This window comes from Mixophyes fleayi, chromosome 4 (assembly GCF_038048845.1).
Source record: "Mixophyes fleayi isolate aMixFle1 chromosome 4, aMixFle1.hap1, whole genome shotgun sequence".
In the NCBI taxonomy this organism is placed as follows: Eukaryota; Metazoa; Chordata; class Amphibia; order Anura; family Limnodynastidae; genus Mixophyes; species Mixophyes fleayi.
This window is the reverse complement of record NC_134405.1, coordinates 79,470,509-79,486,798: the sequence shown is the minus strand read 5'-3', so window position 1 is coordinate 79,486,798 and position 16,290 is coordinate 79,470,509. Positions and strand designations below refer to the sequence as shown.

The following is a 16,290-nucleotide window of genomic DNA, read 5'->3' as shown; positions in this document are numbered from 1 at the left end:
TTCCCCAGCTCTCCGGGGACCCCTCACTTCCCCAGCTCTCCGGGGACCCCTCACTTCCCCAGCTCTCCGGGGGGCCCTCACTTCCCCAGATCTCCGGGGACCCCTCACTTCCCCAGATCTCCGGGGACCCCTCACTTCCCCAGCTCTCCGGGGGGCCCTCGCATCCCCTGTCTGCCGCGTGCCCCGCCGTACCCCTCGCGCTGTGGCAGGAGGAGATAACGGCTCTCCGGTGTCAGTTAGGGCAGAGTCGCCGCAGAGCACCATGCGGGGATGGCCGCCCCTCTACCTGTTACTCTGCACGGCAGCCTGTGTAATGTGTCCGGGCAAGGCCGCCGGTAAGACTAACTGTAAATGCCGCATATATCGTTATGAAAATGCTGATTCCCCCCCATACTGCTGTACGGCAGTGACATCTCTTGTGTCTCCCGTACGGTGATATAGGCTCAGGGGGTATAAACCACTCACCTTACTCTTACTTTCACTTTCACACGTCGTCACTAACTAACCACATGAGTGCTGTCGCTTGGGGGGAAAAGTATTTGATCTGGTTTGTGGTCCTTTAATGGCCATTTCCCCTAAATATATAAGCAGCTTTGTATGCACTTAGATCCCTGTGTATCCTTCTAGTCCACTATTTAGTGCAGGGCATAATAGGTAATTGTCCTTAATTTCCAGGGGGCAGTCCCAGGTTTTAATGATTTGTCCCTGTGGGGTCTATCTAACAAAATGCTGGCATGGCTGCCTGCAAAGGCTCTTTCCACACTTTTTCATATTGAGCAAAGGGTTAACACTGGAGAAATTGATTTCTCTGTTATTAACCTAATTATCGGCACTTACCAGTGTCCCCATAGACCTCTATGGGGAAAGCAGTATTAGGTCATTTATTAAGCAGTGAATAGCCAATCTTTTTGCAGGAAAGTGACACCATCTCAGGATGGAGTTACTTGTCTTTTTTTCATTGGGATCCAGCTGAAGCCTCTCCGGCTTTGCTGGGACTTTCTCGGGTGAAAGCGCTTTGTGCAAGCACGTAGCACTTTATCCATTCACAGATGCAATTTTCTTTTCGTGCACAGCGATCATATATCATCAGATACCAATTAATATTACACTATATATGCATGATTGGCCAAGTTTATTAATTTGAATCATCCATTACTGAAAATGGTTCTATTGCTTTCGGTAAGCATATTAAACTATCAAAGTGGTTCTATTGCTTTGATTAAACACTCATAATAAGTAACTCTTGTCTTATGTAGGCTTCATACCCGCTAGAATGTTTAACATTTGTACAATGCAGAAGATTTGACCCTAGAAATCATTATTTCTTTTGTTTCCACTTCCATTGGTGTTTTTGCTTGCTTTGCTGCTGCATTTGTGGACTAGTACTTGTTCCATTTCCAAGCATTTCTGCAGGTCAACACATTGCCTACAAATACTAATAAAAACATTTCAAGTGTGAATCACACGCTTATGCTTTTGATATGCATATTTGCTAGTGTTAAAAATGCACCAAAAGGCCAGTAGTTTTGAAGCCTTCATTTATTTCACTGTTCATTGTAAGATTGTTTATGTTGACTCAGTCAAATAAAATCTATTACATTCATGCTTGTCCGTACTGTTTCCAGACAAGTGGACATCTGTAATATCTGATATAGGTTAGAAAACTAAAATAGCAAAGCCTAGAATAGACATTATACCTCATGTAATATAACAGGCCATGCCATCTCTGTTTGAACCCACCAATTGGTAGAGACCATGTTTCATTAGTATTCACCAGAGGATTTGCTTGTGTTAATTATCTATCTTATCACGCTTACTTTCTTTTTGTTAGAGTATTATAGTTACATTCAAAATATATAGATATACAACATATGCTGACTGTTAGGCTGCCTGGTCAGATAATGAACCTGCAGAATTGATAGACGGAGGTCTTCACCTATAGCAGCTGCCTTTCCCGTAGAGCTTTACACGCTCACAGGTACTTAGATGCCCCCAGGACTTCACTCCAATGTAGTGTAGGTTCGTTATACAGTACCGCAGCGGCAGGCCAGGAGGCAGCAGAGATGGTAATGGATGGTCAGACGTAAGCCGAGGTCAGGGATCACTAGCATGGTAGAATGGTCTGGTAAATCGCCAAAGGTCAGGGTCACAAGGCAAAACAGCAGGGTCCAAGATACAGGTCAAGGGTCAGGGTCACAGGCAAACAGGCAAGGTTCAGGAAACAGTCAGGAGTCACAACAGGTAATCAGCAATTCAGGAATCCAGAGTAGGTCAGCAACAGTCCAGTACTGGGACGCTATAACCGGCAGGGAGGCCAATAAGAGCCTAGCTCTGAAATCACCCCCAGCCTCAGCCTAAATAACAAAGGATATTAATTATCCCACATGCTTGTGAATTAGTTGCGCACGCGCCTAGCTGCCCTCCGTTTCCGGGACGCGGCGCTGCAAGGACTGGCGTCCGACCGTTGCCCTAGCAACGGTCGGCCAGGACCCGGAAGTGACATCCTGGTCGTCAAGGAGACAGCCGGGACGCGGGGCAGAACAGAGAGCAAGCCGCAGCTCGTAACACTGACCATATCTGTTCTCCCGGTGTTTGCATGGGTTTCCTTCGGGTGCTCTGGTTTCCTCCCACACTCCAAAAACATACTGGTAGGTTAAGTGGCTGCTATTAAATTGCCCTTAGTCTCTCTCGGTATGTGTGTGTGTAAGTTAGGGGATTTAGATTGTAAGCTCCAATGGGGCAGGGACTGATGTGAATGAGTTCTCTGTACAGCGCTGCGGAATTAGTGGAGCTATATAAATAAATAGATGATGATGATGATGATGAAAGTGGGTTGTTCGTTAGGTGAAGTTAAGAGGTCCTCTGAACTCTGCACTATAATGTTTTAGGACAGGCCTGGCCAACTTCTGGCTCTCTAGGTGTGAAACTACAAGTCAGAGCATGCTTTGTCAGTAGATAGCCAGTTGATAGCTGGCAGGGCATGCTGGGACTTGTAGTTTCACAATAGCTGAAGAGCCACAGGCCGACCAGGCCTGTTTTAGGATCTTCTGTTTCTACAAATATCACAAATTATTAGTATTTTGGGGCCATTCAATCATATCTAGTAGAAATATACATTGTTTTAAGGAACTAGGAAAGCAATGCTTCTCTTTAAAGCTGTTAAAATGACTTCCAAATGTTAGATGCCAAGATACATGTCTTGTAAGATTTGCCTAGCGTTTCTTTCTAGAGAAATAAGAACTTAAGAATAAATGAAGTACTTATGATTCAACATTGTAATACAATTCACATTTCGTTTCAGCTCTGCCTCCCATTGAAAGGGATTTAATACAGGTAACTATAATGTATTTGCATGTGTATTAGCACTAGGAAACTGTGGGGTAGCCTTAAACTGGCCAAACTTATTAAGATCAAGGTGTTCTGCCTAATCTTAGAAAGCCTGGATCCACGTGGGTGGACACGTCGGACACATCCATGTGGAGCATTAGCGATTTCAGTCAGTGAATGCATGCATAGCTATAGCAGTCACAGACTGTTTTCATTTTTGTCCACACATGTTTGAAATCCAGATGAATTTGATAGTGCTCCCCACACATGGCAAATTTTGACCTAATTTGCTTTAAATTGTCCACGTTGGTCAACAAAATCACCACGTATGTGGCCAACTTTATCACTGTTTATGTGGCTGACATATATGAAATATGAATTTTGGGAATAATAATATTTGTTGTGTAGTATTACATCATCTTGAAATGGCTACAAGATGGTATTTTAATGAATTAAATGTAGGAATTCAAGTGATATCAATATTGCAAATAGAAAAAAAAAGATAAAATCAGGGCATATACAATTACAAAAGTGTCTCAGCTCTAAGAATATATAAAGCAATCAGTATGGGAGTTGGGCTGAAATTAATCAAAAAGCCCATCACTGTAAAACAAATATAGTAAAAACTCATATAAACCAGAATGTATTGACATGTTCACTTCAGTAAGTGTTAGTGGAGACATGCAACTAGTTCTTTGTGCCCCATCAGCTAATAATACACCCAGAACTGTTTATCATTGTATAGATTTATCCATATTTGTAGAGCTGTATGTGTAACTTGCAGAAAACTTTTTTAATCTTAGACCTTTTCAGTGCAAGATATGGATCAATGTCGTATAAGGTGTAGGCCATTGTTTTAAGATTTTTTCTATATTTTATTTATAGTGGAAGGATTTTGACTTCTGCCAGCCCACCTCACCTTAACTTTACAGGTTACTTAGTAGGTGTCAATATTCCACATCTTGCAATGATTAGGTGTAACAGAGTCAGAAAGTGTATACAGATGGAGTTGCATGTTGCTCATCCTTTCGACTAAGTTCAACTTTATCCCTGTCCTCGGAGGGAGTGGTGACTCCTCTGATTATGGACAGACTCCTTGGTCCTCTGGCCAGGGGCCCAGGCAGTTGAGAACCCCCTGTGCCCCTGTGTGCGAGCCAAGGGTGCCCGAAAATCACTGGGGGGTGGGAAACATCACTGACTAAGTACAGTGTTTGCAAATATTTTTTTGCAAATTTTGCCATCTTTGCCCGTGCCTTTTAGGCAGGATAATTTTTGTAATAGCTCATCCATTAGGCTGGGACTGTACTCACTATGGACCTTTTTTTTGTCTGTCACCTGTACTTTCATACTTTCAATATTTGTATTTTCACTTGGATTGTCGGGGGCGGAGACCTATATGGGCTCCTCTCTACAATCTATGGTGTGTGTGGCCCTGAAGTTTCCACTCACCAGAACCCTCTGAGGCCCCCTTATACCCCATTCATACTGCACCAAAATCCCGGGTTTTTGCCGGGGCGAGCTCAAACGACCCGGGTCTTGGTGCAGTATGAATGGTACAAGTCAAAAATCCCAGGTCTAAAAACCCAGGTCTTCACCCGGGATTTATCGAGGGGTAATTTCCGGGTCGGACCCGGGTTGCCTGCACTATGAATGGTGCAACCCGGGTTTTTCAACCCGGGTTGCACAGAAAACAAGCTGATTGGCTGTCTGACCTGTAATGCTCACAATATTTACATTAACTGCATACATAAAACCAGGAAAAAAAAACTCGAGAGGAAAACAACAGTATGGACTGAAACAACTACTTCTATCATCCACACTATAAGAAACAAACGAAAGAGAAAGGTCGCACATACTTTACATAGGTGACTAAAGTAAAGTACGGAGCGGTGAGCAGTACAGAATGGAATTGGTGGAAACACTGAAGAAATGTCTGATTGTTTACAAATGATACAATGGAACAATAAAAATTAAAATATCTTATAAGATACACTCACACATCTTTATGGACAAAACAGCAGAAAAGCAGACTATTACAAAAAAAAAAATGTTTTCAGCCAATGAAAACTGCTCTGGTGATGACTCCCACAAATTGCCAGGGCACAGACTTGTGCAGTATGAATGGGGGTCAACCCGGGAAATTCCCGGGTCCGAGGTGCAGTATGATTGGTGTTCCTGAGCTGGGACGCTCCAAGCCCCGGCAAAAACCCGGCTTGAAAAACCCGGGATATTGCCGGGGCGGCAGTATGAAAGCGGTATTACTGAGGAGGGGCAGAAGATCTGGTGCCCTGGGAAAAGCCTTGGCAAAACACAATGCAAAAGAGACACCACCGGCCCTTAGCCTTGTGGTGACATTTGCCCCCTGACTGATCTTTTAGTTTCAGGAATAGTTTCAGGAAGGACTGAAGTTCCACACCCCTTTGCACTTTTTTGTGTTACTAAACACTTTTTTGGAGCATTTCTGTAGTAGACTGCACCGATCCCAAGCTTTCAATTAAAAAACCCTGAAAACTAACTGTTGAACAATAACACCCATTTCCATAGGATATTATAGTGTTTTAACAAAGGGCAAAGTATTTCTGACAGAGTTCTCACAACAAGTTCTTCAGTAAGCATATTAAAGTACACTGTATACCCAGGGCCGGTGCTAGGGTCCCTGGCGCCCTAGGCATTTTTAAAAAATCGCCGCCCTCCACCCTCCTCTCCTTACCTTGTCTCACCACCCGCCGCCTCTCTGCTCCGTCTCCTCCCCTCCACTCACTGACACTAGTGAGTGGAGGGGAGGAGACGGAGCAGAGAGGTGGCGGTGGTGACAAAATAGCCTCTTCCCCCCCTCCCCGTGCATCTGAATGCTGTGCGGCGGCCGTGACAGGTATGGTCAGCGGTCGCCGCACAGTTTTAAAGTATTTTAGAATTCTGTAGCGCCCTCCAGGCGCCCTCCAGAGCCCGGCGCCCTAGGCAAGTGCCTAACCTTGCCTAATGGGAGCGCCGGGCCTGTCTATACCTCCCAAGATTGAGATATGCTGAATCAGCACAATATAAACCTGACACCTGACACGCCCAGATCATCCTAAAAAAGTCAACTTCTGGGTTAAACTCCACAATGCTCTTGATGTGTTGCATGTAAGCCACACCCCTTTCCATGTCTGAAATTCTAGACTGTATCGCCAAGATTGGGAGGTATTCTGTCTGTTGGCTATTTGAGTCTAAAATATTTTAGCCATGGAAAAAATTGTTCACCATATTCAATATTCTCCAGATTCCAATGCCCGTTGAATTCAGTGTGCAGAGGAGGTATCTCATTATATCTCATTATTGACGGGGGACAATATTATTATTATTATTATTATTATTATTATTATTATTATTATTATTATTATATCCTATCTACATGTTGGAACCTTTGCGTATATATTTTTGAACTTTTAAGTATGTATTTTATTTTCCATATTATGAGGTGAATTTATGTAAAATGCACTAATCAAACATTCCTAGATAGTTGTATTTTCTATTAAATAGAAAAATGCAGTTCTGGCTATAATTTCTATTTCTTTGACAGGTTTTGCCTTTTAGTACAAGTGTTGAGGAGACCGTTGTGATGCTCAGTAAGTTTGTCCTGTTTACTGCATATTGGGGTTGATGCAGAGTTGGTCTCAAAATGGGTGTAAATTATTATAAAAAGAAGAACACAGAAAAATATTGTATTTCCACCCAGATGCAGAGCCATAACTCATCTCAAGAGGCGTCTGCCTCTGCTGCCCTGTAGAAGGTGCAAAAGATATGCCTCTAACCAGATCCGGATTTAGACCTCATGGTGCCCTAGGCAAGTTATTGGTTTGGGCCCCCCCAGGCTCCCCCCAGCCCCCCCACACACCCCCACCTCCCTGAAACAATCCATAGCATTATATTTTTTTTAGCATAGCATATACTCCTATAGTTAAGTAGAAGGGTAAACTATGTGCCGTCGCACATCACAATGCTCCTCCTGCATCACCATGCGGCCCCTCATTATTGTCCCTCTCATCACACTGTGCCCTCCTTTATCATTACACTGCATCACACTGTAGTCCCAGCAGTTAAAGAATAATGTCCATGGACCCCATATTTTGTCAAAGGATCTACCAGAATTTTGAACTATGCTGATCATATACTCCATACGATGAATATTAAGCTCAGTGGTCAAAGTGGAAGTTTAGAAGTGGCGGTATGAAAAATGTAATGGGAATGTAAACAAGTGGATGGAATTTTATTATTTTACAATGAAGGCAGCATGAGAAGTAGCGGTATGGCCTACTACCATATACACCCCACTTCAACCACTGCTTACCTTTCAGTTCACACAAGACCGTCCGCTACTACAGTTACTGACTGCAGCCCTCTACCTACAGAAACATGAAAAAGTTCTGTAATGTAATAATCATGTTAATATGTCAGTCTTCTGCATGAATCCCATAGTGCAACATTTAAACAAGTCAGACCTCCTCATAATATAAATCCCACCAGATTCAGGATAGTTGGCAGACTGTGCTGCTCTCTCCTACCTGTTCTTCTCACTTTCATCACTTGTGGCTGCTGTGTCTTTAGATTAGTTGCTGCTTGTCTGGATCCTGGAATGTTGGAGACCCTATTTGGAAAAAAAATGGGTACATGAAATTTAGTGAACTCCAACCAGCCCCAGTGTTAAATCAATATAGCACCCACATTTTATAAGTAGGCCTCCCTCCAACTAGAACATTAAATTAATAATGTTACCATTTAAAAAATAAACCTATTTCCCTCCCACAAACAGCCCCTCACACACACATAATATAAATACACTGCCTCCCCCCACACACACACAGTGGCCCTTCACACACACATAATACACACACACAGTGGCCCCTCACACACACATAATACACACAGACAGTGGCCCTTCACACACACATAATACACACAGACAATGGCCCCTCACACACACATAATACACACAGACAATGGCCCCTCACATACACATAATACACACAGACAATGTCCCCTCACACACACATAATACAAACAGACAATGGCCCCTCACACACACATAATACAAACAGACAATAGCCCCTCACACACACATAATACAAACAGACAATGGCCCCTCACATACACATAATACACACAGACAATGGCCCCTCACATACACATAATACACACAGACAATGTCCCCTCACACACACATAATACACACAGACAATGGCCCCTCACGCACAAATAATACAAACAATGGACCCTCACACACACATAATACAAACAGACAATAGCCCCTCACACACACATAATACAAACAGACAATGGCCCCATTACATACACATAATACACACAGACAATGGCCCCATTACATACACATAATACACACAGACAATGGCCCCTCACACACACATAATACAAACAGACAATAGCCCCTCACACACACATAATACAAACAGACAATGGCCCCTCACATACACATAATACACACAGACAATGTCCCCTCACACACACATAATACACACAGACAATGGCCCCTCACATACACATAATACACACAGACAATGGCCCCTCACGCACACATAATACAAACAGACAATGGCCCCTCACACACACATAATACAAACAGACAATAGCCCCTCACACACACATAATACAAACAGACAATGGCCCCATTACATACACATAATACACATAGACAATGGCCCCTCACATACACATAATACACACACACACACACACTATTAATATACTACCCTACCCCTTCCCCAACTTACCTTTTTACATCTAGGAGCTGTGCAGTCTTCTGTGCAGTCTTCTGTGCATCCCCTTCACACATGGGACGTCCCATGTGACACACATCAGGCCGCACAGAGGAGGGAGGGTGGAGACCAGCCTACACAGTAGCCCCTCCCCAGTCACGCGGAACCCGACCCCACCTCCTCCGGGGGGAGGGGGGCGGGGTGCCGTGAGTCGGGGGAGGGGCCGATTTCTTTTTTCTTTTCTCTTGTCCCCCCCCCCCCAGCTGGGCCCCCCGAGAACCGCTAGGCCCTAGGCAGGTGCCTAGGTTGCCTAGCGGTAAATCCGGCCCTGCCTCTAACAGGTATATATGCGTGTTTGTGCAAGTCTGCATGAGCCATATTTGTATAAACACACCTCTGCTGTGCTCGGCCAACATTGAAACACCCCGTCCCACCTCTCCAGACTCAGGCAAGTGTAAGGGCCAGAATCGCGCAAATCAGGCCCATTATGTCTAACATTGTAGCACATTTCATATTTCATAAGACAAGGTTTACTAAACAAACAGCTGAGTAGTTTTTCATTTATGTTTAAATAATTGTTTTTCTACACTATCTATACATGATAACGAATATGATATATTTTTCAGATGAAGTTCTTGTAGGGTTGCAGTTTTTTCGTTCCCTAAAATGATCAGTAGTGTTTGACCCCCAAAAGTCTAGGGGCCTGATTCATTAAGGATCTTAACTTGAGAAACTTTAAATTTCAGTGTACAAATAAGCTATCAAGTATTTGTGTGCTACAGTCAGTATTTAACTTATGTGCAAAACAGAAAACTAATTTTTACCCCTTGCATTGTAACATGGTTTTGTCCAGGAGACTGAAATAAGAAGTTTCTCAAGTTAAGATCCTTAATGAATCAGGCCCTAGATTTTTAAGTATGTCTCAGATTGTCAGGATTTAGCCCAGAGATCATTACCCTATATTTTTCCTTTTAGGGGGTATTCAATTCAGCACAAGGTGTCTTCGAATGGTCTGCTGCAATACCAGCTGCCAATGTCAGATGACAATGTACCGTAAACACTGACAACTGCACACTCTATCACATACTGCAATCAGCACTTCTGCTAAAAGACAAGTCAGTTAGGACTAACAGACCTCACCTGTATGCAACCTTTATAAGTCACCTGGGAGTAACCAGTACCATGATAATAGAGAGAATTTTTAGTGACAGATATACACTATAAAAACCAAAAAAAGATAAAACTTTACCTGGCACTAATAAGTGAAAAACGCTGCTATATTTGGGATGCTGTCACTCTCTCATAATAAAGAAAAGCCACAAAGAATGTATACAGCGCAGAAAGGTGACACACGCGGTGTACAATAATACCAGAAATACCATTTGAGTTGAGGACAAATATATATACAATGTCCAAGAGAATTACAAATAAAATTAATATTCTAAATCAGATAAAATACAGATGCATATAAAACCACAGCACACATAACCCTACCCACAATAATTGAATTCCAAAAAAATTTAAATAAATTATTATTCAAATATAGTAAGTAATTCACATAAATGTGATGGATTTATCAATTGCAATCCAACACTGTGAGCTGAATCCTCATTTGATATGGTAAAGTATGTTAGGACTCCTCAGGTCCAAAAAAACTTTTTCCACATTAAATCAATTGATAAACACCAAGGCAGAAAGTCTCTTATCTAAACTAACACCAAATAATCTAAATCACGTAGAACAAACGTACTAGCGGATTTCCAATGATCATTCGGATACAGTAACTGCTGGAAGGGAGTTTAGCAAATTTCTTGCACTTGCCTTGTGTCCTTTATGTAGTCATGGAAATCTTTAGGGACTTCTTATATCAATATATAATAGCTATTGGTAAATCAGCTGTATATTTATATTTATGTACAATTGTATTAATTATTTTAAAGTATAAATACATTGCATTGATTTTTTTTATATATATTTTTTTGTTACTATGTTTGTTTTTAATTTTTTTATATGTTTACCGTACCATCTTTGACCTCAGTTTGTTATTATGTTACTTATCACAGCAATAACCATAGTTATGTGTTTAGTCAAATATCAATTCCTCCTTATTTCATCTAGTTTCCTGGGGAGAAACGTTTTTTTTATCTGTTGTCAGAACTAATACAGATATTTATATGTCCCCCTTGATTGTAGTGAGAGAGGACCAAGAAGTTCTTAGTCATCTTAGAGATGTTTTAGTCCATCTGCTAAATACCATTCCTAAAAGAATAGACCCAACCCGACAATCAAGAAGAATGCAGAAGCATATTACTCCAAAAGTGAAGACAAACATGTCTAAAGTAGAAAACATTTCAACAGTAACTGCCATTACTACTACAAACAAGGTGGAGACAACCACACTGGATATAGACTCAATGTTTAATTTAGATATGGAACCTTTCATCAACAGCCTGCAAGGGAATGAGCAGACAATTGCGGAAGAGCAAAGAAACATTGAAAAAAATCACAACATTGATAAAAACATAGAAAAGGCGCTAAGCTACATTATCACGACTGCCTGCAACTTCTCTAAAGAAATTAATAGCACAATGGAATATCTAAACAAGATCCTTAAATTTGGAAAAGAGCTTGAAGACATTGCTGGTGGTAAACCAAAGAAGTCCGCCACTCGGAACTTTAAACAAGACTCCATAAAGAACCAAACAACCAAAGGTCTGACAACTAAAGTGAACACAGAAGCCAATAGTGAAAGAAAATCTACAGAAGGATTCAATAAACTGATGACATTTCTTGAGATCAATATGCCTGAAATGAAGTCTTTCTTTAATAAGGACACACATCTGAGTCCCACGGAGGAAGCCTGTGCAGCACTTGTGATTCTGAAAAGTGTCCTTTGTGCACATGACCCGAAGATTAAAAATACTACCCAGGAGTCTTTAAGGAAATTGTTGGCAGATGAATTGAAAGTTGTAGAGTTGCTCTTAGAAACACCTAATTAAACAAGAAAATGTACTTCAACTTTGTTTATATACCATTATAATTGCCTCTATTTGCAATAAAATAGAATGAACATTAAATACCGCTTTAACTTGACTTTTATTTTTGTACTATTTTGATTCTTTTTTTTGTTATTAATCTTTAGATACGTTGAAATATGTATAATATGTACAATATTACAAGCCCACATAGAAGTTGACTTACAAAAGTAATTTACTTACAAAGGATAAATAAAGTCCAGAAAATTAAAATCTAAAAACACTGTCTAGCATTTAGGGGCATATGTATTAATTAACAGAGTTTTGGACCGTTAATTATCATCTGTCATTACTATGATGACAGATGATTTTTCAGACCCATTTAACAAAACATAATCCGGGACAGCGCATCCGATAGGAGGCTGTCCTGGTGATGACTTTACTTACCTTAAAACTCTAGTTACTATCGCAAAAAATCTTGCAACCTACTACCAAATCCAATAAAGAACTTCTCTTTTTCTCCTAATACAGCTTGGATTAGTCTAATTTTACTGAGCGTAAAAAGCTGTACACTCCTCTATACAATAGAAAACACCTCTAAAATGCAGCTTTTTAACCTCTTTATCTCAGTTCAGTAATCTTGCTCCACAGGATGAAGTCTCTTTTTCATACTGCTCCACAAAATTGAGAGCATAGTTGCACCTAGTTTGCACTCTGGAAATAACACTCTCACTCCACACAACTCCTCCCATTAACCCAGTTTCTGCTCTTTTCCAAATGCCGATATCTTGCTCTATAGACCTTTGACCTTTGATGGTAATCTAGGCACATCGAGGCAAATCTGCAAAGTGGGGAACAGAGGCACACATACAAAAATGGAGGCACATTCCCACTCTTCTGGAATGTCCGGGAGACTCCTGAATTCTGGCTAGGTCCCCTGGGAGAGCAGGCCATTCACTTGCATCTTGCCCGCTTTCTAATGAAGAGGGCAGGATGGGTGCCACCATGACGCAATTTGCAGTGAATGATGCTTTTTGCGTCACAAATTTAGGGCTAAAATTATGCGATTCATTGCCGCCCGCCCCCCTCCATCCTCACATTTCACCTCCCCTCCCCTTCAAGATCTCCAAGAGGAAAAGGGAAACCCGTTGGTAAGTATGCATAAAAGGGGAGACAGAGACAGACACAGAGAGGGGAACAGAGAGGAGCAGACAAGAGGGTGAGAACATTGAGTTCAAGGCGGGCAGATGAGGAGAGGGGAAGTTAGGGCAGGTGGGTGGGCTGTGTTTGATGTAGGCTACAGCTATTCGGAACTGCACTTCTTCCTTAACTAGCCAGGTCTTATATTGTGCACTGAGGTCCATAGGCACTTCAGATCAAGCTACTCATATGGACCTCTGCTGCGACCATGCAATGCACAGCAGTACACCCGGCCATTAGAGGAAGCCGGAGGAGGAGGAGAATGGAAAGTGTCACGGAATTGCAGAGATGGCCGCTAACCGGTATTGGCACAACTGAACAGGGAGGCGCGGAGTCTAACGTACCCCCGGTATTCACCGGGGACCCCCACAAGGGGGTTTGGGCTTAGCTGCAGAGGGTACGCAGGTCGCGGTTCTCCAAGACAGTCACCGGTGTAGCGACAGTAGTAGACAGGCGTAGTCAGGCAATCCAGGTCAGAGCCAACCGAGCGGTGCAGTACACAGGGAAGATCCAGAGAGAAGTCAGGTCAAGCCAAATAGTCAAACCAGCCGGGCAGCGAGGTACCAAAACGAAACACAAGAGAATAGTCACAGGAAGCCGAGTCAGAACCAAAGTACACAGGATCAGAAGTACAGGAAACGCTGAAGCAGGAGTGAACCAATACTCTGGCACTAGACAGGTGTCAGAGGCTACTTTATATACCATTAGGTGCCTCCTGATTGGGTTAGGGAGATTTTGGCGGTCAGACATGGAGACTGCTGACAGGAAGGCAGAGATAGCATTACGCTGCTAGGCAACAGGACGTGAGTGCCGAGAAGGTGTAGGCGTCCGTCTCCTGCACCAAGTGTCAGTGCGGAGACGGCGCCTGACAGAATGGAAGTAGAGGTGAGGGCAGGACACATATGTGCACAGCTAGGGGATGCACTGTCTGTCTCCAAGGCAACAGGCAGCTTGAGTCCCAGCCTACAGATATGCTGGTCCAAATTAATGAATATGGGACCGGCCCAGCTGGCCCCTGCCCCCAGGCTGCCAGGTCTACAGCTAATCAGAGCCGGATTTAGACCTCATGGTGCCCTAGGCAAGATATTGGTTTGGCCCCCCCCCTCAGCCCCCCACACACCACACATGCCCCCTCTGCCCAGCACCTTTAGCCACACATGCCCCCCTATGCCCTGCAGCTTCCATCACACATGCCCCCCCTGCAGCTTCCAGCACACATGCCCCCACTGTGCCAGCGCAGCTTCCATCACACATGCCCCCTGTGCCAGCGCAGCTTCCATCACACATGCCCCTTGTTCCAGTGCAGCTTCCATCACACATGCCCCCTGTGCCAGAGCAGCTTCTATCACACATACCCCCTGTGCCAGCGCAGCTTCCATCAGACATGTCCCCTGTGCCAGAGCAGCTTCCATTAACATGCCCCCTGTGCCAGCACAGCTTCCATCACACATGCTCCCTGTGCCAGAGCAGCTTCCATCACACATGCCCCCCGTGCCCTGCAGCTTCCAGCACACATACCCCCCCGTACCTTCCATCACACATGCCAACCTTTGCCCTGCAGCTTCCAGCACACATGCCCCCCCATGCCCTGCAGCTTCCATCACATATGCCCCCCCTGCAGCTTTCATCACATATGCCCCCCTGCAGCTTCCATCACATATGCCCCCCTGCAGCTTCCATCACATATGCCCCCCTGCAGCTTTCATCACATATGCCCCCCCCTGCAGCTTCTATCACACATGCCCCCCCTGCAGTTTCTATCACACCTGCAGCTTCCAAGTACCCTTCTTCTTACCTTTTTCCGCATGAATGATGACAGGAACAGAATAAATGATGGAGCTCCTGCACCGACTACTTTAGAATTCAAGCAGCCCGCCTTCACTGTGTACCATGTGACCGCTGCAATCACATGACCTTGATGCACAGGTATATTGCCACTGCTGCCTCTACCCCTAGTGCTAACACCCCGATTCGCAGCAACTCCCCCCCCCCACCCCGCGTGCGAGTCGGGGGAGGGGCCGAATTTGTTTGGTTTTTTTCTTCTCCCTTGTCCCCCCCATCTGGGCCCCCTGAGAGCCGCTAGGCCCTAGGCAGGTACCTAGGCTGCCTAGCGGTAAATCCAGCCCTGCAGCTAATCCACCCTTGATTACAGCATTGTCCACTTGTGTAGCCTCCTCTATCTGTGATTGCAAGAGAGTTTCATCCTCATTTACTCAATTGGAATTATACCATACTCCCACAGTTATCTTGTCAGTTCTTGTTACAACTTGGACTCCACTTACACTTGTAGTATAGAAACATACTCTACCACCTTGGGTTAGATTTACTAAGCTGCGGGTTTGAAAAAGTGGGGGTGTTGCCTATAGCAACCAATCAGATTCTAGCTGTCATTTTGTAGACGGTACTAAATATATGGAAGGTAGAATCTGATTGGTTGCTATAGGCAACATCCGCACTTTTTCAAACCTGCAGCTTAGTAAATCTAGCCCCTTATCTCTTCACCTATCCTCCCTAAAAATGGTGTAACCATGAGTATTAACAGCCAAATCAACTGAATTGTACAACTATGTTCAGCAACATTAATCACATCATACTGTTCCTCAAATACCAGCCTGTTTATCTTGCAAGATTTCCAGCACTCACCTAATCATGTAATCTGAGTACTACTTTAGAGTTAAAGTAATTTTTTATACAGCTGCAATCTCACACACATGCCTGGGTGCAATCCAATGACTAACACAGGTGTTAGGAAGATGCAGTACCAGAATAGTGACCTTTATCAAGCACCTGTCTCATATATATATATATATATATATATATATATATATATATACAATGTATATATGTATACTGTATATCATTTATTATAATAATTATGTATAATTTTTTTTGGACGTAAAGGAACTTGGGGTGCATTTGACGCTTTGACACAGCCAGACTAGTGGAGTGATTCATTATTGGGTCCTGTCACAATGACTGGAGATCACTGTATTAGTGACATACATATTGGCTGAGGGATATACGTGACATTCCAGTTT

At 43.3% G+C, this 16,290-nt stretch overlaps 1 protein-coding gene across 1 annotated transcript; it reads left to right on the top strand.

Annotated features, from left to right (window-relative positions):
- Positions 1–12,154, top strand: LOC142151670 (uncharacterized). The gene is made up of 4 exons (XM_075207553.1): positions 1–335; positions 3,302–3,333; positions 6,887–6,932; positions 11,271–12,154. Exons 1-4 carry the CDS (start codon positions 263–265, stop codon positions 12,074–12,076), a joined length of 957 nt encoding a protein of 318 aa, XP_075063654.1. The 5' UTR covers positions 1–262; the 3' UTR covers positions 12,077–12,154.
- Positions 12,155–16,290: the final 4,136 nt, after the last annotated feature.

Coding starts and splice junctions, on each gene's coding strand:
- LOC142151670 (XM_075207553.1), top strand. CDS start 263: ATGCGGGGATGGCCGCCCCTCTACCTGTTACTCTGCACGGCAGCCTGT. Junction 336..3,301: donor GTGTCCGGGCAAGGCCGCCG/GTAAGACTAACT, acceptor ATTTCGTTTCAG/CTCTGCCTCCCATTGAAAGG. Junction 6,933..11,270: donor GGAGACCGTTGTGATGCTCA/GTAAGTTTGTCC, acceptor CCTTGATTGTAG/TGAGAGAGGACCAAGAAGTT.